Source organism: Dipodomys merriami, unplaced genomic scaffold, assembly GCF_024711535.1.
Source record: "Dipodomys merriami isolate MVZ:Mamm:240054 unplaced genomic scaffold, mDipMer1.0.p SCAF_9, whole genome shotgun sequence".
Taxonomy (NCBI): domain Eukaryota; kingdom Metazoa; phylum Chordata; class Mammalia; order Rodentia; family Heteromyidae; genus Dipodomys; species Dipodomys merriami.
Window position 1 is genome coordinate 36,352,903 of NW_027206512.1, and position 24,757 is coordinate 36,377,659.

The window sequence follows — 24,757 nt, forward strand, 5'->3', positions numbered from 1 at the left end:
AAAAAGAAAAAGAAAAAGTCCTTCAGTGGTATCCCCCCGAAAAAAAAAATCTGAGAGGAAAAGCATGGTATAATTTAATCAGCAATTTGCTATCTTACTAAAGAGACAAAATAATACAGAAGATCTAAACATAACACAGTATCCAATGTTTTTTAAAAAGCCTTACCTTAGATCAGGAGATTCGGCCCTTCCATAACGATCCTGCCACTTCCCAACACTTGAATTGGCTTTTCTCGAGGCAGTACTTGTCTGAGACTGAGAAGAGGTACTGTTTCTGCTGAGATAAATTGTTTTTCTTACATATTATTGTCTGTAACACCCCTTTTGGTTTTACTATTTTTTTCCTTCACATGCATTATTTAAAGTCTTTGGTCCTATAGTAGGATTCTTTCCAAATCTCATAATTTGTAATGGTACTGAGACTACTAGTGGCATTTAAACATATACACCTTACGAACATTTACTTTTTTTTTTGGTTGGTCATGGGACTTGAACTCTGAGCCTGGGCACTTGAGCCACAGATCCACTTCTTGTTTTCTGCTGGTTAATTAAGAGATAAGACTCATATGGCCTGTTCTGGCTTTGAACCGTAATCCTCAGATCTCATCCACCTCAGTAGCTAGGATTACAGGTGTGAGCCATTGGCATCCATCAACTTTATTTTTAAAAATAACCTTCTTCTGCCAGGAACCAATGGCTAATGCCTTAAACCTAGCTACTCAGGAGGCTGAGATCTGAGAATAGAGGTTCAAAGCCAGACTGAGTAAGTTCATTAACCATCAAAAAGCAAGAAGTAGAGCTGTGGCTCAAGCGATAGAGTGCTAGCCTTGAGCACAAAAAGTCCAAGGACAGAACACAGGCCCTGAGACTTACAAAAAATAAATGCATGTACACGCGCGTGTGTGCACGCACACACTTGAGCACACGCACACACACACACACACACACACACACATATATATATACTTCAACATACTAGTAAAAATACAGGAATGTAAAAGAACCAAGAACTTATTTCAGATTTAAATAAACTAGCAAGAAAGAAATGTCAGGCACTGGTGGCTTGACTCCATTTAATGGTTTATTTATTTATTTTTTGGTCGGTCATGGGGCTTGGACTCTGGGCCTGGATACATTCCCTCAGCTCTTCAGCTCAAGGCTAGTGCTCTACCACTTGAGCCACAGCACCACTTCCAGCTTTCTATTTATGTAGTGCTGAGGAATCAAACCCAGGGCCTCATGCGTGCAAGGCAAGCACTCTACCTCTGAGTGCTCTGAGTGTAATAGTTAAATGTAGAACTTACATATGAATCTATTATGGATTGTATTCACTGAAATGAGTATTTATACTCAAGTCTTTGAGAATCAAAGGGAGATGGGTGCCAGTAGCTCATATCTTAAAATACCTACTCGGGAGGCTGAATCAGAGGACCATGGTTCAAAGCCAGTCAGGGCAGAAATGTCTGTGGGACCTTTATCTCCAATTAACCACATAAAGCCAAAAGGAGAGCTGGAGAACAGAAAAAAGGGACAGTGTCCAGGCCCTGATATGAAGCTCCAGGACTGGCATTAAAGACGGAGGGGGGGGGGGGGCACGTGCAGAAGGAGAGGGGGAGGTTAGTGTTTAACTGGATGTAAAAGAAACATGATATTAAAAGTATGTAAAAAGAGATTCATATGATTAGCAATATGTAAAATTATGCAAAAGAGTATGGTAATTTCATAGTAAAATTGTGGGTTTTCCCCCTCAGCTGAGTGCTAAAAAGGCCTGGAAAAAATGATATCCAAGTACAATGAATACACCCAATAACCTAGTCTTGATATTTAATTATTATTTTTTGCTAAAAGGAAAGACTATCTTCAAGAATTGGATAAATCAAGCCAGGTGTTCCACGGCTCATTCCTATAAATCCTAAATCCTAACTACTCAGAGGCTGGTGGGACCTGGAGGATCAAGGTACAAAGCCAGCCAAAGCAAAAAGGTCTGTGAAACTCCAACTTCAATTAATCACCAAATACCAAACTGGAGACATGCTGACATGTCTCTAGTCTTGAACAAGAAAACCAAGTAAGAGCATAAAATCCTAAGTTTAAAACTATGGTATTAATATATGTTATCTATATCTCTATCTAGATATACATATGAAAGAAAAAGAAAAGAAAAAAATAAACTGACAGCTTTTGGGAAAAAGCAGGGAAAGTACAGGATAAATTTTTAACAGTTTGATAATGCTGGAAGTGGCACTGTGGCTCAAGTGGTAGAATGCTTGCCTTGAGCTGAAGAGCTGAAGGACAGCACCCAGACCCAGAGTTCAAGCCCCATGACCAACAACAACAAAAAGAAATAATGAAAAGGAAAAAAAAATTAATACAGTTTGATAATGCTAAAAAGAATGTTCCAAAATAAAGACATGTCAAGGGTTACAGACGCCAGGTTTGAAAAGACTCCCACTAATTTTAGAGGGATTTGAGGGTAACATTGAATTACCATGTTTAATGCTACAAATGGTATATATACCACATATACAGCTTTCCTCACAAATAAAATAGGAAAGAATGAACCTAGCCTGATGTTGTATCACTCAGGAGCTAAGGCAAAAAGATTTGACTTTGGGCCAGCTAGGGGCTCAAAGAACAAGACCCTATCTCTAAAACAACCCCTTCCCTGCAAAAATACAAATTAAGGAGTCTTAGTGATAGTTAAGTAGAGAAGGAGTTGTTTTTTAAAGCAAAATACCAACTAATAATGTTGAGTGTTAATAACTACTTTCTAAACTCATTATAATAGTGGCAGATTAAAGTAAAAATTACTAATGGATGCTGTAAGTATTGAAAACTTGAAAGAGAAATACAAGATTTATACTGAATTTTCCCACAATTTTTTAAAAAAATTTATGTGGTGCTGCTAAGTATTCTATCGAGGGCTTTCTGTGTGCTAGGTAAATACTTCATCACTGAGCAACAGTCCAGTGCCCACATTACTAACTAGAAAGGGGAAACCAGTAACTTCACAATGCAGACACTCATAGAACACTACCATAAGTAATCAATTAAGGTTATCACATTGCAATTAAAATAACAGGACAAACTAGTATCATGCATATCCAGGCTAATGCACTGAGAAGAACACATTTATATAGTATTCCAGTTCCAAGAGCAACATCTAAATCTACTAAACAGAAGACAGCAGGTAAATACAAATTGTGAACTAAACAACTAGCTGTGCTCCTAAAATTCAATGTCACAAAATATAATCAACGACCAAAAAACTGTTGTAGCTTTTAAATAAAGAGATAGAACAGTTGGATGCAATGAATCAAGAAGCAAAGAAAAGAACTGCAATAAAAGAACATCATTAATGAGGCAACTGGCTAAATTAATTTGCATATTAAATACTGATTATTAGACTTTTTTGACTTTGGTAACTCTGTCTTGATATGTAACAAAAATGCCCCTGTTCTTAAGAACAACATACTAAAATACTTAGGAATAGAGGGAAATAATAGCCACAGTATTCAATGACTCAGAAAGAAAAATGTCTTAGAAATTATATAGCAAATATAATGTGCACATACAGAAGTTTTTAGTACTTTTCTTGCAATTCTTACTAAGTCTGAATTTTTGCCTAAATAAAACATTTAAAAATGAAAGGGACATAATAAACTTGCAGTAGAATGGTCATACTGTTTTTCTATGAGCTGTTTTATAGGAATATGTTCAATTTGTGAAAAAACTATCAAACTGTGAACACTCAATGTCACTTTTCTGTTTGTATATACTTCAAAAAGGAAAACAATACACAAACTTTTTGGAAGATTAAGCAAAATGTTCTTAGATTAAATACTGCATTTACTTAAATATGCCATTTTGCAGTAAGTACATTGTTAGAAATTCAACATTTCTACGGATAAAGTATCTAAAAACATTTTTAGAAGTTCTGCACAAACATATAAATATTTGAACATTAACAAAGCAATCTAAGATTTTAGCAATGGATATATAAGGTCAATAGCACACCTCATGACTTACATATATGCTTTTTAGTCTTGATTACAAGTATTATTACATTTTACAAAATTAGGAAATCCAGGCCTAACAAGGGAGATCTACCCAAGGACAAACAACTAGTAAGTTGTAGAGCCTAGAAACTTAATTCCAGGGCTGGGAAGGTGGCTCAGTGGTAGAGTGCTTGCCTTGCTTACATGAGGCCCTGGTTTTGATTCCTCAGCACCACATAAGCAAAAAGAAAAAAGCCAGAAGTGGCGCTGTGGCTCAAGTGTTAAGAGTGTTAGCCTTGAGCTGAGGGACAGTGCCCAGGCCCAGAGTTCAAGCCCCACTACAGGACCAAAAAAAAAAAAAAGACACTTAATTGCAGATTGTAAGCTCCCAACCACTCTGTACTGCAGAACCTCAGAAACTCACTGATCTGTTTTTAAAATTTTGAAAAGTCAAAAGAATACTGTACATTACAAGTATCTTTAGATATACCCAGAACTGTACGCTGTGCTTCATTTTTTGCTCATCTAGAGTGTTTTTTTAAGATGGAACACTTTCAAAATAGTATTAATTAATTAATTTATTTTTGGTGAGTCATGGGGCTTGAATTCACGACCTGGGCAATGTCCCTGGTCTTTTCGTTCAAAGCTAGCATTTTATCACTTTGATCAACAACTTCACTTTTGGTTTCCTGGTGATAAATTGGAGATAAGAGCCTCACAGGCTTTTCCTGCCCAGGCCAGCTTCAAACCATGATCCCCAGATCTCAAACTCCTGAGTAGCATCTAGTGCCCAGTTCAAAAGTATAAATTCTTTATTACAAGGATTTACACTTAATACAGCATAAATACAAAATAAAGAGACAATGACCTTACAATAATTGAGTTAAAATTGTCTAACCTGCTAGGTGGAAGTCCAGTTTTAAACAAAGATGGAGGAGAAGTAAACTCAGCTTTTGTAGATGGAAGTGCTGTTTCTTTCTCTGAATTTCCTGTTCTCCCCTGCTGTACCTTCAAAAATAAAAACCAGAAACAAAAATTGGGTTATTAGTTTAATTTAATAAAACATTCAAATACAATGCTTAAGATTAAAATAAGTTTATAACAACTTATTTGAAAATAACTGTGAAGATTGTTTCATTCTGAGTCTTTATTCAAATTGATTCATTAGTTGAAGGGCATCAAAGATGGATTATGGGACAAAAGTCCAGTAATTCTTTGTAATTCTTTGAGACGTTCACAAATTCCTCCAATCAATACCAACAAATCCAAATGAACTACTTGACTCTGGCTCCATGTTTCAGTAACTGAGAAAGGCTTTAAATAGGATTTTCCTGTGTTCGCTACTCTTACTGAAGGACTATTTTAGCCATGTTGACCATTTTCTATTTTAAACCATGGCTTGCCACAACACCTGCATGAGAATCTGCTCCTGCCATGCACACCCTTTCTCCACCTATCACAATCAACAGTACCATATCCTGCCAGTTCAGTAGACTGAGATGCTTGAATTCCTTATTCTTTTCCTTTTTATAATAATCTTCCTATCTTATATCAGTATTGAATTATTTAGGAGCCAGGTACAATAGAGATCTGAAAAATCATGCTCTGAAGGAAGCTGGACAAAACAACAAAAATATCCAGCTCAACAAAAAATAGCTAGGGGTAGTGGTACATTCCTGTCATCCCAGCTATGCAGAACATATAAACAGGAGGTAATGGTTCAGACCAGCCCCTCACACACACACAAAAAAGACTCTGCCAGTATATGACACAATAGTGACAAATCCAAAATTATTGTGCTGAATCAAAGAAGTCTAATAGAATTAATGTGGGAAAGTGGCTCAGTAGTAGAGTGCTTGCCTTGCATGCATGAAGCCGTGGGTTCGATTCCTCAGTACCACATAAACAGAAAAAGCCAGAAGTGGCACTGTGGCTCAAGTAGTAGCACTAGCCTTGAGATGAAGAGCCCAGGCCCAGAGTTCAGGCCCCATGACTGGCAAAATAAAATTAGATTAAATTAACATGAACTAGAAGGCTCCAGGAGTGACCAGGGAGAGAAAGAAGCACAAGGAACACAGGGAAATATTGCAGAGTGATAGAAATGTTCTAAGTGTTCATCATGATAGTTGCATGGTATGTAGGTATCTGTCTAAACTTATCAAATTGTTTGATTTACATGGATGCAGTTTGTTTGACACAATTATACATCAATAAACTTGATAAAAGATCACACAGCTAAAATTACAGGAAATGACATTATATATGTATTTAAGGCAAATAATATTGAAGATACTAATTTCTGGATCTTATGTTAGTAGTATTTGTAGTGTTTTAAATTTAAAAACTTTGTTTTCCACGATCAAAGTGAATTTTTCTACATGTAAAAATTGCTTGTGAGGAGCTGGGAAGGTGGCTCAGTGGTAGAGCGCTTGCTTTGCATGCATGAGCCCCTGGGTTCGATTCCTCAGCACCACATAAGCAGAAAAAAAAAGCCGGAAGTGGCGCTGTGGCTCAAGTGGTAGAATGCTAACCTTGAGCTGAAGAACTGAGGGACAGTACCCAGGCCCAGAGTTCAGGCCCCACGACCAGACCCAAAAATAAAAATAAGAAAAAAAAATTGCTTGTGATTCTAACTTTTCCTTTATGCTTAGTTTCTTGATAACATAGTCATTATGTTAGTTTGGAGACTCCTAACCACTGTAGCAACTTTCCTAGTTGGCTTGAATTATCATTGTCTGTTTGTCTTCAGATGTGGTACTCAAGATATCAAAGTAGAATAAAGATTTCTATTTCAAATAACCTACCAATTTAAGAGATTATCTTAAGATGTTTTAACTGATTTCCTAAAAGCAAATTCATGTCAGATCTTACAAATCTAAACAAACCTAATTTGTAAGCCTGAGAAGCTAAATAAATACTAATGCAAATTATGCTTCTGTATACCAAAAGCTTTGGAATTATTTTTTTAAAACTTCTGTGGCTGGCTATCATAGCATAATTTACAAAAGTTTAATATTATCAACAATAATTTTTAGAAGAAACTTCTTAGCTATGGTATGCAACCTCAAGAGATTATGTATCAGTCATAATTATTAAAAAATTGTATATGAAAATGTAATTGAAATGTTAGGATGTTAAAAATAAAAATTGAAAGTCATATATAAATCATCAAATTTTTATTTCAACCCACAAAAACAAAAAATTGAGAATGCAATGAAAGTCTGAAAGCTGATAAAATTATATATTCTTTAGGAAGGAAACTGGAATATCTTCTCTGAAAGCCCAGATTACCATAAAAAGAAGCAAAACAACCTAAAGATACTAATATGTGAAAAGACAACTTAGTGGAAAGCCTATAGTCAACAAGTTCTATTCATTATAAAGTTTCCAATCCCATACCTACATTAATGACCAACAATTATTTGAGCAAATTCCAATTAATAACCTAAAAGTTAACTTGAAACAGACCACTGAAGAAAAGTTATCAACATTATCATTAATGTCCTTTAAGATAGAGAGGGAAAGGACTTTGCAAAAGAAAAAGAGAGATTATAGCAAAAAGCTGGAACTTAGAGGCCTGGTTCAGGTAGTAGAGCACCAGCCAGAAGCATAAAAAGCCCAGTAATAGTTTGAAGCACTGAGTTCACATCCTGGAACAAGCACACAAGAAACCAAAGTAATACTTTTTTTTTTTTTTCCAGTCATGGGGCCTGAACTCTGGGCCTGGGTGATGTCCCTCAGCTCTTCAGCTCAAGGCTAGCACTCTACCACTTGAGCCACAGCACCACTTACAGCTTTTTCTGCTTATGTGGTAGTGAGGAATTGAACCTGGGGCCTCATGAATGCAAGGCAAGCAATCTACTACGAAGCCACCTTCCCAGCCCCTACAAAGTAATACTTCTATAGAAGAAAACAGCAATGCATATGTACACAGCACGTGTGTGCACATATGGTTATAAAAATACTTTTAGAAAAGGCAGTTCAAAGTCAGCTCCGGCAATAAAGTCCATGAGACTCTTATGTCTAACAAATTACTGAAAAATGTGGCTCAAGTGGTAGAGCATTCACATTGAGCAAAAGAAGCTCAGGGATAATGCCCAGTCCCAGAGTTCAAGCCCCAGATCTGGAAAAAAGAAAATTAAAAAAAAGAAAATTGAAAAGACTGTGGTCCATTTTCTCTTACATACACATTACCCATTCCTGTCACTTCTCTTCTGCCCTTATCCTAAATTATAGTTATAGAACTGTTTTTGCACCTTAGCCACTTAAATTTTACACCTGATTAAATTTCATCATCTTTTATTTTGTTTTATTAAAAAAAAAACAAGACAGGAATTGGCACATGTCTGAAATTTAAACACTTGAGGCAGGATTGTGAGTGGAAGACAAGGCTGGACCTGAGCTACAGAAATACTGGGACACTCTAATCTCAATAAATAAATAAAGCCTTATAAACAAGGAAATAAATAAAACACTGAAAATGTTCATAGCCTTTGTACCTGCATAATAAATACTTAAGGGTTCTTTTGCAGTATTTCTATTGCTACCATGCTTGAAATTACATTATTTAATTTTTTTAATTCCATTAAAGCAGCTAATAGATTATTTCTTCACTAAAGACAAATCCATTATTTCTTTTTGATACACTAGATTTTCAAGCTATTTCACTGCTCAAGAACCCTCAAATATCTTTTCAATACCTATTAAAATGTTGTTAGGATAGTTTAGGATTTAAGTCTTAAGCTGGGTGCCAGTGGCCTATAATCTAGCTACTCAGGAGGCTGAGATTTGAGGATCCTGTTTTGAAGCCAGCCACAGCAGGAAGGTCTGTGAGACTCTTATCTCCAATAAACTACTCCAAAAAAGCCAGAAGTGGCACTGTGGCTCAAGTGGTAGAGCAGTTGCCTTGAGTAAAAGCTCAAGGCTAGTACCCAGGGCCCAGAGTTCAAGCCCCAGGACTGACAAAAAAATAAAAAAATAAAAATAAAAAATTAGTCTTTTTCAACATGGCCTAATTTCCACCATTTTGTACAAGTGACAATAACTCTTAAAGAATAAAACATTTGCCACAAACAGTATTAAAATACCCTATTTCCAATTTCCAAATCAGTATTTATAATTTACATTTTCAGGGCAAGAAAGCCAACAGACTATATCCATCTAAAATCAAGTCTTTATTTGAATCAAATAGCCAGAATAGATGGGACAGAGACCTCGTTTCAAATAACTAAGAATTTTAAAATATTTCAATAGAAAATGTGTATATAAACTGGCTTAACATTAACAACATAACAACAGCTACCTTCAAGAAGAGACCAGCCCCTAGACTATATTTTTAGAAATCTACTATGAAACAAAACCTAGTATACATAAGCTGAGTGTAAAACAGCAGTTCTCATTTCTGTTAGAAGAAAATAAAATGTACCACTACAAAGAAAGTAGCTTATTATAAAGACAACTTTTCAGTCTATTCGCTATAATCAATCATAACAAAACATTCAGTTGCCTAAGTAGATAATGTCCCCAAAAAGAACCCAACAATCATTTAAAATTGGGAGGACAATATCAATAACTTTCAAAATATGTACAACAAAACAAGAACCAAATACTTACCCACAGTAGGATGTAAATTAAAATTAAATTCTTTATACAGAACTGTGTCCAGCAGAGCGGCTACATCTGCGGATATAGCACATGCATTGCATAAGGCAGTAGTTTGGTGGACAGGACTTGTAGTCCCCAAAGGGGCACAGAGTTCCATATCCAGATCATAAAAATTCTCTGAGTATATAACCCAATCCGTGCTACTCAATATAAGAATTAAATTGGTAACAAAAAAGAATACTCAACCCAATTCTAAGAAATAAAGTATTAAAATAGAGTTTTAGTCTTTGAACTGGGTGTCTTTATCATAACCCAGTATATAGAAGCGAGAAGTTAGACTAAATACCACCTGCTACTACCAACCTTTAAGTCCCTCACATAACCATAATCCTTTTCAGTATTACTTTTTAAAATGTGACTTTATTCCATTATGTTAAATTCTCACAGATTTTTCAGAGAATGCTTCAAAGTTTTGGAATCTTGAACATGATACCCATGAGAGATGATATGTTAATACACCCTTACCATACTTTTCAAGAAAATGTGGAAAAATAAGCCTCCAATTCTGATAATAAAGAACAGAGCATGATCTACAATTAGTGCTTAAACTATTGTCGTGAACTTTTTTATCCTTCACATAAATATGTACTAGACTCAAATTAAACCACAACACACAGCAGAGAATAGTTTTACTTGGCATTTGTTAGTATGAAAGGCTATAAATTCACATGCTTGCAAAAGTGAAGATAAAACAACAATTAACAAATACACAAGTCACCAGGAAGCTGAAGGTTTGGAAAAAAAGTAGCTATTTCAACTTTAAATTTGTCCCTTGAGTAGTGGTACAGGAGCAGACTCAAGAACAAAAAAAATGAGAGCAACCAAGGATAATTTACTAAAATTCACCTTAAAAAGATTGAATCTGCCATCTTGGATCTCTGCACCTGGTGTAACTTCCATAGTACAGTCTTCGGCCTAAGTTAAATAACATACTCCCCATTAGGATACCACACAATTTTTAATTTACAGGCCATATAAAGACAAACTAGCTGTGGCTAGTCTGTGACTTGAAAGTAAGAACATAAAATAATTATTATTATAAAACCCTGAAAGGGAAGGAAGGGGAAAAAACAAACATGGTAAAGAGAACAAATTTTAACTATCAGGTAGAATTTAATCATGTTTATGGGGGGAAAAGTGACTTATCCAGGGAGTCAAAATGGGATAGTAGAAAAGGCAGGGTTATTCTGGAATATTTACTAATTACCGTAATTTTATTTGTAGTAGAAGTAACTGGTATAACTTCAAGCCCCATTCGTATCCTTTTTTGTTTTTCACAGTAAGCTTTCCAAGTATCTTCATTAAACCCATAATTAAAATAATCAGAAAGATCAGCACCTAAAGACAAAACATATTTTTAACTGTGCAAATAATAATGAAGTACAAATATAAAAATTCAGAATTTATATGTCTTACTACCCTAATTCCAGTAGTTTTGAAAAACAACCCCCATGAAGCAAAGATGTCGCATCATTTTAATCAATATTATTTTGCTAGAAATAGTAAAATAAAAATATGCAACTGGACACTGATGGTATATTAATTGATAACTTCTCTGCACAACCTTTTGAAGTTGAGAACATATTTTTTAAGTCTACATTTATGATAATGCTTAGCCACTAGTTAGGTTTAATAATACAAGTGCTTATTATTCGTCTTTTGCTTAGGACAAAAAAAAAACAACATAATGACAAAAAAAGTTAAGTTAATGTTAAAGATATTTTTCTGATGGCCTCATACTTTGAAAGTAATAAAATCTATAATTATCTTACCAGGTTTACGCCATGGCTTATCTTCAAAAGAATCCAAATCGACCTCCAAGAGTGGAACTCCATTAATACTGCCAGGTGCATCAAGATCTACCCCTTTGACTTTTGTTCCTATTTTACAGAAATACAAAATAGTAAAGGAGCTAGATTAGCAAAAGCCTGGGAGACATCACCAGTTTACTATTCCAGACACCCAAACTGGCAAGCATTTTAAACAAAACATTGTTTACCATAAATGAAAGTAGTAAAGTCAAACTTCCTGGTGTAACTTTAAGATGAACTGCATGGAAAGAGTAGGGACTTATTTCTATGAAGGAAGAAAAGATTACTAACAGCAGGAAGTTGCTAACTTCCATTTTTAAATCTGTTCTGAGGGCTGAGAATGTGACTTAGTGGTAGAGTGCTTGCCTAGCATGATGAAGCCCTAGATTCTATTCCTCAATACCACATAAACAAAAGAAGCTGGAAATGGTGCTGTGGCTCAAGTGGTAGAGAACTAGCCTTGAGCAAAAGAAGCTCAGGGACAGTACCCAAAGCCCTAAGTTCAAGCCCCAGGACTGGCAAAAATAAAATACAACTGTTTTGATATAATCTGAGTGAAGTTAAGCTTTATCTTTTAAGGAGTTGTAATATAAGCAAAAAAAAAAAAAAATTATGGCCAGGTGTCTGGTTCACACTTGTAATCTAGTTACCTGGGAGATTGAGACCAATTGGGAGGATAGCAGTACAAAAACAGCCTAGGCACACACATCTCAACCAATATTGGACACAGTGGAACACACTACATAGGAGGCTGAGAGAACTCCAGGCCAGCAAGGGAAAAAAAATTCATGAGACACTCCCCCTACCACATCTATAAAGTAGGGCACATCTATTATCCCATCTACGGCAGGAATATAGTAAGAAGTATAAAAAGGAAGATCATGGCCCATGCCTGCCCTGGAAAAACCCTAGAATAAAAAGGGCTGAAGGCAGACAAGGCACCCATGGCTCACGCCTGTAATCTTAGCTACTCAGAAGGCTTAGATCTGAGGATCTCGGTTCAAAGCCAGCCAGGGCAGAAAAATTCTTGTGACTCTTATCTCCAATTAACCACCAGAAAACCCAAAGTGACACTATGGCTCAAGTGGTAGAACGCTAGCCTTGAGCTGAAGAGCTCAAGGACAGCACCCAGGCCCAGAGCTGAAGCCCTAAGACTAACAACAACAACAACAAAGTCTGAAGGCATGGCTCTGACTTCACCCAGTGCCCATCAAATAAACCACAAAAAACTATATAGCTAGAATAGCATACAATATTTACCATATGGCCATCAACAGAAAAACTTCTGTCAACATCTGCGATGTATGGTCAAACACTGCTCACTGAGAGAGCTATTTAATGTTATTTATGATCTAGTCAAGATGTGTACCTTCATTTCCTACTGATCTAATTATAAACACCAATCTCTTACCTGTAGTCCCATAAACTCTTCCCCCTGTCTTAATGTTAAGATTTACAGGCGCTGTACCATAACTCCTAAAAACAAAATAAACATTATCCTGAGAAAGATAAGGTATATAAAACAGGGATATAGTCAATTTATTAAACAGCCACACAGTAAATGGGAACACTAACATTTATTCACACATTTTAGATTTTATACTAATTTTTAAATCTGTCACTTGCTTAATAGTTTTTGTAAAAAGTCTTATTTCCCTATCAAAAGTCTCCTTGCTAACTCAATATCCCATTTTAACAAACTTTACAAGAATACTATATGCACCTTTGCTTTATTTCCTCACCATGTAGTTATTCACTATACAGCAATTAGGTCAAGAATGAAAACTCTCCATCCTTTTCTAAGCTAAGCAAGAAGAATGAGAAGCTATACAGGTTTGACTCCTGTCTTCATGATATTTAGATTCTAACAATCAAAGGTCAACACAGCCAACATAGCTCAGGTATATCTATATACAATACAATGTACAAAAGTTCTAGTTTGAAAGTACACAGAAATTAAGGGCTGTCTATAAACCTCCTTGTTACAGGACTGCTACAAAAAATAGAAAAACTGTAATAATTTAACTGTCAGTGTTCAAATAAATGTATTTCTTTGCTTCTTACACAGATAATTTTTCCATTCTTCATTCTGGCTTGAAAACACTATATTCATTGTGTGTAGAGAGGCTTAGCTTTAGCTAAGTTTAGGCAAGTCTGATATTCTCTATTCCCACAGACCCCCTCATGCCTCATCAAATCTCAAGATATATTAGGTGTTAGATTCCACGTACTTAGGTTTTGTAAAGAAACTTCAAAATAAATGTGCCAAATAGATTTATTTTACCTTCTCCTCCTATATACACTCAATTGTGGTATACTAATTCCTTAATCTCCATACACAAAGGCACAACTGTAATTCATGAAACTAAAAAGTACTAGAAAAAAATAAAGTTAAAGTACTATGGAAGTCCTAAGTACATTGTACAATTCATGCCCAAAAACATGGTTAGGTTTGTTTAGTGCTGATCCTGGGGCTTGAACTCAGGGCCCTACCCCTGTCCCTGAGCTTCTTTTGCTCAAGGCTAGCACTCTACCACTTGTGCTATAGCTCCACTTCAGCCTTTTTTTGGTGCTTAACTAGAGGTAAAAGTCTCAAGGCTTTTTTGTCCAGTATGGCTTTCAACTGTGACCCTCAGACCTCAGCCTCCTGAGTAGCTAGGATTACGGGTATGAGCCACTGGCACCAGGCAGGTTTATTATTTTTACTCTTAAATCAACATTTGCTTTAAATTGCCCTATATATACAAAAACAAATCATCTGATACAATAGTATTTATTAAATTCGTAATGATTACACAGTGAAAGTTGTAAAGGCCTACTAGCAGAAAAGACTTACTAGTCCCATATTATGAACCCAACACTTTACTTTCTCAAATAAAGATGAGAACCACATAAGAATTTCTAGCCCTTGGGGATGTGAGGAAAAAACTGGGGAGAGCAAGTACATTATCAAAAAAGAAATGTAGGGGCTGGGGGTTTAGCCCAGCAGAAGGGCACCCGCCTGGCGTGCACAAGGCCCTGGGTTTGGTCCTCAGCCCTGGGGGAAAAAAAAAAAAGAAATGTACTCTTTACCTGAGTTATGTAACTGAAAACCCTCTGCACATCACCTTTATAATTAAAATTTAAAAATTAAAAAAAAAAAAAGAATTTCTAGTCTTCAGACAGGCATAGAGGCATAGTCCAATGCATGTGACATATTCCGATAATCTCAACCATTTAGAGGTTTGAGGCAAGCATGGACTACACAGCTGCCTCAATGAAACATAGAAAGTATTTCTATTGTCAACATGAGTAATTAGTTTCTTCTCTACCCTATTCACTAAAAAGTCATTAAAACTATAAGGACAGCCATTACATTCCTGAAATAAATGCCTTTCCAAAAACAGTTCCACTAGGGAAATAAAACATCCAACACTATGTAAATATTGGTTTACCCCAAATATATCTGCTTAATAAACTATAATGATATGAATGTAGCTATATCTATCCAATGCACAAGTTTTAGTAACCATATTATACCACCAACTTGGAAAATAAATTTTTAAATAACAAAATACAGCAATTTAATAGCAAAATAAAAATCCATGCTTTAGGGGCTGGGAAGTTGGCTCAGTGGTAGAGCGCTTGCCTTGCATGCCTGAGGCCCTGGGTTCGATTCCTCAGCACAACATAAGCAAAAAGAAAAAAGACGGAAGTGGCACTGTAGCTCAAGTGGTAGAGTGCTAGCCTTGAGCTGAAGAGCTGAGGGACAGTGCCCAAGCCCAGAGTTCAGGCCCCACGACCGGACCGCCCCCCCACCCCCAAAAAAAAAAACCCATGCTTTATTCTAATTCTTTCCAATCCTTAAGATTGGAATGGGAGTCAATGACAATCCATTAACTTGGTTCAGTTCATAGAAAATAAAACTTCAGATCAATAAATACATTGGCCTTAAGAGGCCTTAGGAATAATTCACACATTGAAAAATGAACTATGAGGAGTATAAAGGCATACATTTGATTTTTTTATTGTAAAGGTGATACATAGAGGGGTTACAGTTACATAAGTCAGGCAATGAGTACATTTCTTTTTGAACACTGCCCCTTCCTTATCTTTGATACTATTTTTCTAGAGAAAAAATTAAAATACTAAAGGTTCATAAATAATAAAGTAAAAAAGTAACAAACATAGATTCAAATTACAATTTAAGTCCAATTTTAATCCAAAGTTTTATGGTAGTGAATTCATTTAAAATATATATGCATGTATCAAAACCTGTTTCTTCCAACTACCTATCTAATTAACTATCTATAGGAAATAATTACCTTTCTGGAGAAATTTTAACAAATGTTCTTTTGTATCGCCTTTACCTAACAAATATGAAATTACCAAAATCAGGGTATTCCTGGCTCATACCTGTAATTATGGATGGTGATGGCTAACAACTTAATCCCAGCTACTCAGGAGGCTGAGATCTGAGGAATGTGATACAAAGCCAGCCCAAGCAGAAAAGTCCACAACACTTTGTCTCCAACTAACCACCCAAGTCAAAATTAAGAGAACTAGCCTTGAGCAAAAAAGCTCGGGGACAGCACCTAGACAGAGTTCAAGCCCCAGGACTGGAGCACATACACACACAGGCATGCACGCACATGCATGCTCGCGCGCACACACACACACACACACACACACACAGAGAAATCAACACACACACACACAGAGAAATCAACACACACACACACACACACACACACACACACACACACACACACACACACACACACAGATAGAAATCAACCAGACAATCTGACCATCTGATATAGGCATAGAATTTTTGCTATATGACTTTCATACAGTGTTACTTGAAAATAACTTACCCATACTGTGGTGCTCCTGTTTTAATATCTCCGATAGTGACATGAACATCATCTTCATCATCATCACTGTCACTATCACTATCATCTTCAGTCTCGGTCACTTTCTATATCAATATACACAATTATAAAATATATTCATTTCAATATTTTATATTAATAACTGAATTTATCCTGTGTTTTAAGGTAGTTTTTTTCTCAGCAGTTGTGGGGCTTGAACTCGGGACCTGGGCCTCTTTGTACTCAAGGCTAGTGCTCTACCCCTTGAGCCACAGTGCAACTTCTAGGTTTTGAGTGGTTAATTGGAGATGGGAACTTTTTTGCATAGGCAGGCATGGAACCACAATCCTCAGATCTGAGCCTTCTGATTAGTTATAATTATAGGCGTGAGCCACTAGTACCCAGCTTTGAGGTAGTTTTGTTGTTGCTTTCTGTTTTAATTCTTTTTTAAACTTTAACTTTTTTTCGGTTGTGGAGCCTTAACTCTGGACCTGGGCACTGTCCCTCTGCTCTTCAGCTCCAGGCTAGCATTCTTTTTTTTTTTTTTTTTTTTTTCGGTCGTGGGGCTTGAACTCTGGGCCTGGGCGCTGTCCCTCAGCTCTTCAGCTCAAGGCGAGCACTCTACCACTTGAGCTACAGCGCCACTTCCGGTTTTCTGGTGGTTTATTGGAGATAGGAGTCTCATGGTCTCTCCTGCCCGGGCTGGCTTTGAACCGCGATCCTCAGATCTCAGCCTCCTGAGTAGCTAGGATTACAGGCGTGAGCCACCAGCGCCCGGCCATCCAGGCTAGCATTCTATCACTTGAACCACAGCACCACTTCCAGCTTTTTCTGCTTATGTGGTGCTGAGGAATTGAACCCTGGGCCTCATGCATGCAAGGCAAGCATTCTACCACTGAGCCACCTTCCCAGGCCCTTAAATTTAATTTTATTGTCAAGGTGATCTACAGAGGGGTTAGTTATCTCTGTAAGTTAGTACCTTTCTTGTTGAACTTGTTATCCCCTCCCTCATTTCCTCCCATTCTCCTTCTCTCCAATATACCCCACCCCCAAGAAGTACAGTTCATTTCTAACCATATTGTCTTGTATCATGATTGCATTGGTTCCTCCTTTGTCCTTTGTCTTAGTAGTAGTTTTAAAAGAAAAAAGTTACAAGCTCTTAAAGGTGCTACATATTTCTACTTACTTATAATTTTAATCTTTTACATATTAAATAGGACTATAAAGAAATAGAAAAGCCAGCCACTGATGGCTCATACCTATAATCCTAGCTACTCAGGAGGCTGAGATCTGAGAATCACAGTTCAAAGCCAGCCCAGGCAGAAAAGTCTATGAGACTCTTATCTCCAATAAACTACCAGAAAATCAGAAGTGGTGCTGTGGCTCAAGTGGTAGAGTGCCTGCCTTTAGCTGAAGAGCTCAGGGACAGCACCGAGGCCCAGAGTTCAAGCCCCATGACGACCAAAAAAAAAAAAGAAAGAAAGAAAGAAATAGAACTTTTCTGGCACCATTTAGAAAAAAAACCCTAATCCTAATTTATTTAAACTGTATTTGTAATTGATCATCTTGCAAACTGACCCACCTTGCAAAATGCTTCCCTGTCTACAAGTTTGTTTTCAGAAAAATAAACTGACTTCTTTTTTACAAGAATAAATATATAAATGAGAGGACTTCCCAATTTGATACAGAGACTACCACATTAAAAAGACATGGCTAAAAACTACCAACATTCACATTTAAGTTGTGAGATTCACTTTTTGCTCTGAAAACCAAGCTTTCTTGTGGTATATTCAGTTACTGTACAATCATTCAGTTATTTGAAAACAATAAACATCAACCCTTTGCACATGCTCTATTTCCTATGAAGTTTCTCTACTATTTCTTTTCCTAAGTCCTGCATACAGTCCTTTGGATGGCACCAGATGAGATAGATGTAAGGGGCCAGGTCACATACGATACTAAAGTTATGTTAACTGGTGATTTTATTTTTAAATAAATTACAGCCGGTCACCGGTGGCTCATGCCTGTAATCCTAGCTACTCAGGAGGCTGAGATCTGAGAATCACAGTTCAAATCCAGCCTGGGCAGGAAAGTCCATGAGACTCTGATCTCCAATAAACCACTAGAAAACAGAAGTGGTGCTGTGGCTCAAGCTGTAGAGTGCTCACCTTGAGCTGAAGAGCTGAGGAACAGTGCCCAGGCCCAGAGTTCAAGCCCCACGACCGACCCAAAAATAAATAAATAAATAAATAAAGTTATTGAGAAAGAATTTTAACATGAAAGTCACTGGGCTTCAAAGCTTTATGAGTATGTTACCGGTTTTGGTACTCCATTTTCAGTGGCTTCATCTTCAATTCCAGATGGAGGATTAGCACTACGAACACAAAAATAAGTATACAAGTCAGATACTGCTTTTCAAACTATAAGTAGATTATACTGATATTTTAAAGTTACAACGGGGGCTGGGAAGGTGGCTCAGTGGTAGAGCGCTTGCCTTACATGCATGAGGCCCTGGGTTCGATTCCTCAGCACCACATAAGCAAAAAGAAAAAAGCCGGAAGTGGCGCTGTGGCTCAAGTGGTAGAGCGCTAGCCTTGAGCTGAAGAGCTGAGGGACAGCGCCCAGGCCCAGAGTTCAGTCCCCACGACCAGACCCAAAAAAAATAAAAATAAATAAATAAATAAATAAAGCTACAACTGGTAAGGTTTTTTAAAATTATCCTACTGGATGGTAAAATCTGTCTGATCTATTCTTTGCTATTCCTATCGTTTTATATTAAACAAGTACTCAACATTAGAAAAAGAAGTATACCTCAGTAATTTAGTTTTTGTCTAGCATGCATCATTGGGTTTGATCCCCAGCATCACAAATCAGTATAAATTAATAAACACATTAGAAACGAAGAACTGAAATGACTCCACAATTTATGAATTGCAATTTGATGGTAGGATATAATTTCTTTTACTTTTAATTTGTCAGTACCAGGATTTTAACTCAAGGCATCAAGCATATTTGGCTTGCCTACTTGCTTACAGCAAACTTCCAGCCTGATGGTTCACTGATTAACTGAATATGGAAGTCATGCAGACTTTTCTACCCTATCTGGTTTTAAATCAAATTAGCAAGCCTAATTTGGATTGATTTTGAAACTTTTATAAAGGCACATTTAACATTTAAATTTTCTATTCAGTATTAAGTATATACAGCTTAACAACGAAATACATTGTGCATGACTCAAGATTGCCATTAACCAACAACACTCCCAGTATAGTTTCTTATAATTTTAATAATTGTAATGTTAACAGTATGTATTAGCTATCATATCATTTTACAATTAGGAAAATAGAAGCACAATGAAAAAAAATCCATTTGACTCAAGTCTCAGAGAATTCAAGTAGCACTTCTAAAAGAAATGCTCATATGTTCATATAGTCCAAACTTCTTTTTACTAAATTTGTATTAATCTCTCCTAAACTTTATTTTTGTCAAACAACTTGACGTAAGTCAGTTTATATTTATAGCAGCATTTTAGAACACCATCTACAAGGAAAGCAAACAAAAAGAAGAGAAAGTGAAAAATTAAGATTTTTCTTATTCTACAGTTTGACTCAAGAAAACAAATGCCCAACAATAATTTTTCTAATATCCTACTTAAGTAAACTCGTTTTATCAGTGTTTATGTATGTACATTTGTTCTGGTATTATACCCTCACTTGCCTTTTATATTTCACACAACAATCACAATGTTTAAGCCAAAACCTGGACAGATAAAACATGCCAGAATTGCAAACAATGTAATGTAACTGGTTAATAACCAAGGAAGGATTCAGCAATGAACAGACCAAAAAGCTGGATGCAAATTCTAACAGCAAGGACCTAGGTAGGACAACTCAAGATCTAACAAGCTAGACACTCAAAGGCTTTGCCAAACTTCTTCCCCAACAGACCGATTTGTTTAGAATTTTAGTTCTCCATCATCATTAAAATGTCAGAAATAGGGTTGGGAAGGTGGCCCAGTGGTAGATTGCTTGCCTTGTCTGCAAAAAGCCCCAGGCTCAATTCCTCAGCACCACATAAGCAGAAAAAGCCAGAAGTGGCGCTGTGGTTCAAATGGTAGAGTGCTAGCCTTGAGCTGAAGAGCTAAGAGACAGCAAGCACCCATGACCAACAAAAAAAAGTCAGAAATAGCAAGACACTGGTGGCTCCTAATTGTAATCCTAGCTATTTTTTTTAATTTATTTCATTTGTGAACATACTGTACAGAGGGATTACAATTACATGGGCAGGATAATGTGTACATTTCTTACCAAGCATTGCAGCCTCCTCCTTTGTTTACTCTTGACATCCCTTCCCAGCCTCCCCCCTCCCCCCCAATCCTTCTCCTTCCCCCTCCATCCCCCCCCCAATCCTAGCTATTTAAAAGGATGAAACTTTTTTTGTGGTTCAAAGCCAGATCAAACAGAAAAGTCTGAAAGATTCCATCTCCAAAATAACCAGCAAAAAGCCAGACTAGAGGCATAATTCAAGTGGTAGACTGCCAGCTGTGAACAAGAAAACTATGGAAAAACAAACATTTTCTCTCCGTGGAATAAATACAAGAGCTTTCCAAATAAAAGTTTTTTTATGCCACTCGTGGGGCGACAACTCTGGCTCTGAGTGTTGTTCCTGAGCTTTTGTGCTCAAGGCTAATCTCTACCACTTGAGCAACAACTCCATTTTCCACTTTTGAATGGTTAATTGAAGATTAGAATCTCAAGGAATTTCCTGCTTGGGCTGGCTTTGAACCATTATCTTTAGATCTCAGCTTCCTGATTAGCTGGGATTACAGGCATGAGCCACCAGTGCCCAGTGAAATGAAGTTTTAATAAGAAATATAAACAAGTTTTGACAGTATCACTCAAAGAAGATGGGAAGATTATCTTTAATAGATTTTATCAAGTTATAAGTACTGAAGCTTTAAAGTTCAGTGACAAAGTAAACAAAAGTGTAGGTAAGAATAGTAAAAAAATTAATGGCATAAAGATTAACTCATAAAATTATGCATTTGGTTATAACTCTATACTCTAATCAACTAGCTTCTTGTCTAATTGAAGAAATGAGTAGGAAGAAATATTTAATTGTTTTCATTAACAACAGGCCCATCTCAATTTTGTGGCTGAGATTAGGATTAGGAACTAAATTGAATATATAAATTTCAAAACTAAAAGATTAAATGCAGATGATACAATGATAGGAAAAAAAAACACTGGGGAAATACATTCTGGAAGAACACTCCTCCAATTCAGACACTTCCTGAGCTACAATTTTTTCCTCCAATCATTTGTTGCTCTAACAGCCTTTTTTTTTTTTTTTTTTTTTTTTTTTGCCAGTCATAGGTCTTCAACTCTGGGCCTAAGCACTGTCCCTGAGCTCTTCAGCTCAAGGCTAGCACTCTACCACCTGAGCCACAGTGCCACTTGCAGTTTCTGGTGGTTTACTGGAGATAAGAGTCTCAAGGACTTTCCTGCCCAGGCTAGCTTTGAACCATAATTCTCAGATCTCAGCTTTCTGAGTAGCTAGGATTACAAACGTGAGCCACCAGCACCCAGCCTAACAGCTTTTTTGAGACTTAAGTCACATCTATCCTATTAAAGGATACAATTGAGTCTTAGTACAATCATCCTAACTACCTAATTTTAAAAGGTGCACATGGAGCCCGAAAGAAATTTTGCATGTTTTAACAGTTACTCCCTCCCATTTTACTTTGCCCCCCAAACCACTAAGTTTTCTGTCTATAGACTTGCTTGTTCTGGACACTTTTTATAACAGAATTATACAACACATCATCCTTTGTGACTGTCTTCTTTCACTTAGCATAATGTTTTCAAGGTTCATCTTTGTTATGTATAACATATAAATACTCCATTACTTTTCACTGTCAAGTGGACACATTTATCTATCCACTTGTCAGTTGATGAACACATAGGTTATTTCCATTTCCATCTGCCTATGATAAATAATGCTATTAACATTCAAGTACAGGGCTGGGAATGTGGCTTAGTGGTACAGTGCTTGACTAACATGCATGAAGCCTTGGGTTAGATTCCTTAGTACCATATAAACAGAACAAGCCAAAATGTCACTGTGGCTCAAATGGCAGAGCACTAGCCTTGAGCAAAAGCAGCTCAGGGACAGTGCTCAGGCCCTGAGTTCAAGCTCCAGGACTGACACCTAAAACCAACAAATATTCAGGTACAAGTTTAGGCATAGAGGTATACAGTCTCACTTCTTTGCTGAATTATGTGGTAACGCTATGCTTAACTATTTCAGAAAACTGCTAGACAATTCTAAAAACAGCTACAGAATTTTATAATCCTATCAACAATGTATGACAGTTCCAATTTTTCCATATCCTCAACAACACGTGTCTTATCTCTGATACCAGTCAGCCTACCAGGTATGAAATAGTATTTCCTCCACTTTATACTTCCAGGTATTTCTTACATGCTTGAGTATGCATTAGTTTGAAATTTTAAGAGGAAATTGTTTGAATATATCTTGTACTTTCACCATTCTAATAACTTAAAAAAAAAAATCAACCTTGGAAGTGGCGCTGTGGCTCAAGTGGTAAAGTGTTCTTGAGCTGAAGAGCTCAGGGACAGAGCCCAGGCCCAGAGTTCAAGCCCCACGACTGACACAAAAAAAAAGAAAAAAAAAAAACAACCTTGTAGCAAATTAGTCAATTCTACTTTGAACTTAATCGATATGAAATGCTGAAATTATAACAAAAGTATATTCTAATATAAAAATATTAATAAAATTATAAAAATGGTACTTTTCAGGGTTCCTTAAATTTTAAAGTCAAAATATTTCATAGTTAATGATTATGTTATATATGCTACTACTGAGCTCAGTTAAAGAGTAAAGTTACTAAACTCAAGAGTTGAACACTTCACTCTCCTAGCAACTAAGACAGAAATGGTCATGAAATAGGAATAAACCCTAAGGGATTCAATGTCCCTAACCTGCAGTTAAAATGGTGAAACCAAGCCAATGATTACAACGAAATAATGGACAGTATCACACAACTGATAAAATCAACAGGAATTTTCACTAACCTGGCATTTTCTTCTTCTGGCCTTTCAACTTCATTTTCATCTACCAAGTAAAATAAAATAAAGTAAGTAAATAAACCAAGCTGGTGGGGGAAAAAAAACCAGTATTATGAAAATCTGAAGTGATCATCACAAGCACTAACCTAGGTCCTTTGCCAAATCACTGTGCACATGCACGTCCCATGGGCCTATAAGCATATCCAAAGTTAGATCACTTTATAATTGTTTAACAAGATAAGTCTTTCATGGAACAAAATCAGACTTTACTACTATTAAAAATAAGGTTAAGAGGCACTGAAGATCCAAGATCTGTGTAAAAGAAACTCATACATTCATATTTCAGAGTGGTATTAATGCTAAAGCCACTAGACAATATATTTTTTAAACAACTTTATCAAAGTTACATCTAGGAGCAGCATGGTGCCCACTGTGCACTTTTACTTACTATTCTTAAGCAATCAAGACTTTTAAATTTTAAGCAAGGAACAAGCATTAAAATCTGGTGTAACAGACAAGAGGGATAATGACTTAATGAAAATTTAAAAAAAAAACAGACGTCAAAACAAATCCCCTTCAAGAAGCAAGTACAAGATACGTTAAATTTAGAGGAAACAAAACAAAACACACATATGAGATGACACTGAGCACTATATGCCTAAGGGTCATGAGGTACATCTATGATGTGGGTTAAAAAGCAGTCTCTTAAAAAAGAAAAACTTCACCTTAATACAGGAGACATTCAGGGTTTTCTTTATGGGCCATAATGTTTTCCATCTCTCTGTCTGTCTCTCTCTTTTAATTAATTATTTTTAAAGCACGACTTTCAGACAAGGAGGTACCCTTGCAGGTGCATTCCATACAAACTGTCCATACAAAACTGACCATCAAGAAACAAGACGTTAGTTTTACAGCATGTAACTTTATTTCGCTATTATTACAGAATGACTTTCTGAAAGCAAGGGTCAGCAAAGGGCAAAGCTATGGCCGTGGAGGCAAGAAGAAGAGACGCAGCAAGCACACCTCAGAAGCAATAGAGAAGACCAGAAGAAAGAGCGGAGAGGGAGGGGGTGGGGGGAGAGAAGAAGGGAAGTGGCCCAGAGACAGGCTCGGAGGCGGCGGAGGACACCGGGGAAGGTGGAGGGAAGGCGAGGCGCACCCTGCGCACCCCGAGAAGACGTGGGGCGCGGTGGGGGGCGTGGGCAGGGCGTAGGAGGCCGCGGGCCGGGGGACGCGCTCGCTGCGCTGGGCCCGAATTAGGCCGGCCGGGGCTCTAACGAGAGGCCCGAGACGGCGGCGCCTGCGGCCCGGACGCCGGCTTGCGTGGGAGAGGCCTCAGA

At 37.0% G+C, this 24,757-nt stretch overlaps 1 protein-coding gene across 14 annotated transcripts in view; it reads right to left on the reverse strand.

Moving 5' to 3' along the window:
- Fip1l1 (factor interacting with PAPOLA and CPSF1) overlaps nt 1–24,757 on the reverse strand; it is a 61,415-nt gene that overhangs the window by 36,309 nt on the left and 349 nt on the right. For 3 of the 14 annotated variants that reach the window (XM_070013127.1, XM_070013126.1, XM_070013129.1), the window contains exons 2-11: nt 23,564–23,608; nt 23,424–23,463; nt 18,643–18,700; nt 16,330–16,433; nt 12,885–12,949; nt 11,435–11,542; nt 10,870–11,000; nt 10,509–10,577; nt 4,897–5,006; nt 167–277 (exon numbers count right to left, since the gene is read on the reverse strand). In XM_070013127.1, coding sequence (XP_069869228.1) covers nt 167–277; nt 4,897–5,006; nt 10,509–10,577; nt 10,870–11,000; nt 11,435–11,542; nt 12,885–12,949; nt 16,330–16,433; nt 18,643–18,700; nt 23,424–23,463; nt 23,564–23,608 — 841 coding nt within the window. The remainder of the gene's footprint in view (nt 1–166; nt 278–4,896; nt 5,007–10,508; nt 10,578–10,869; nt 11,001–11,434; nt 11,543–12,884; nt 12,950–16,329; nt 16,434–18,642; nt 18,701–23,423; nt 23,464–23,563; nt 23,609–24,757) is intronic. The other 11 variants (XM_070013128.1, XM_070013130.1, XM_070013132.1 and 8 more) reach the window with 7 other exon arrangements.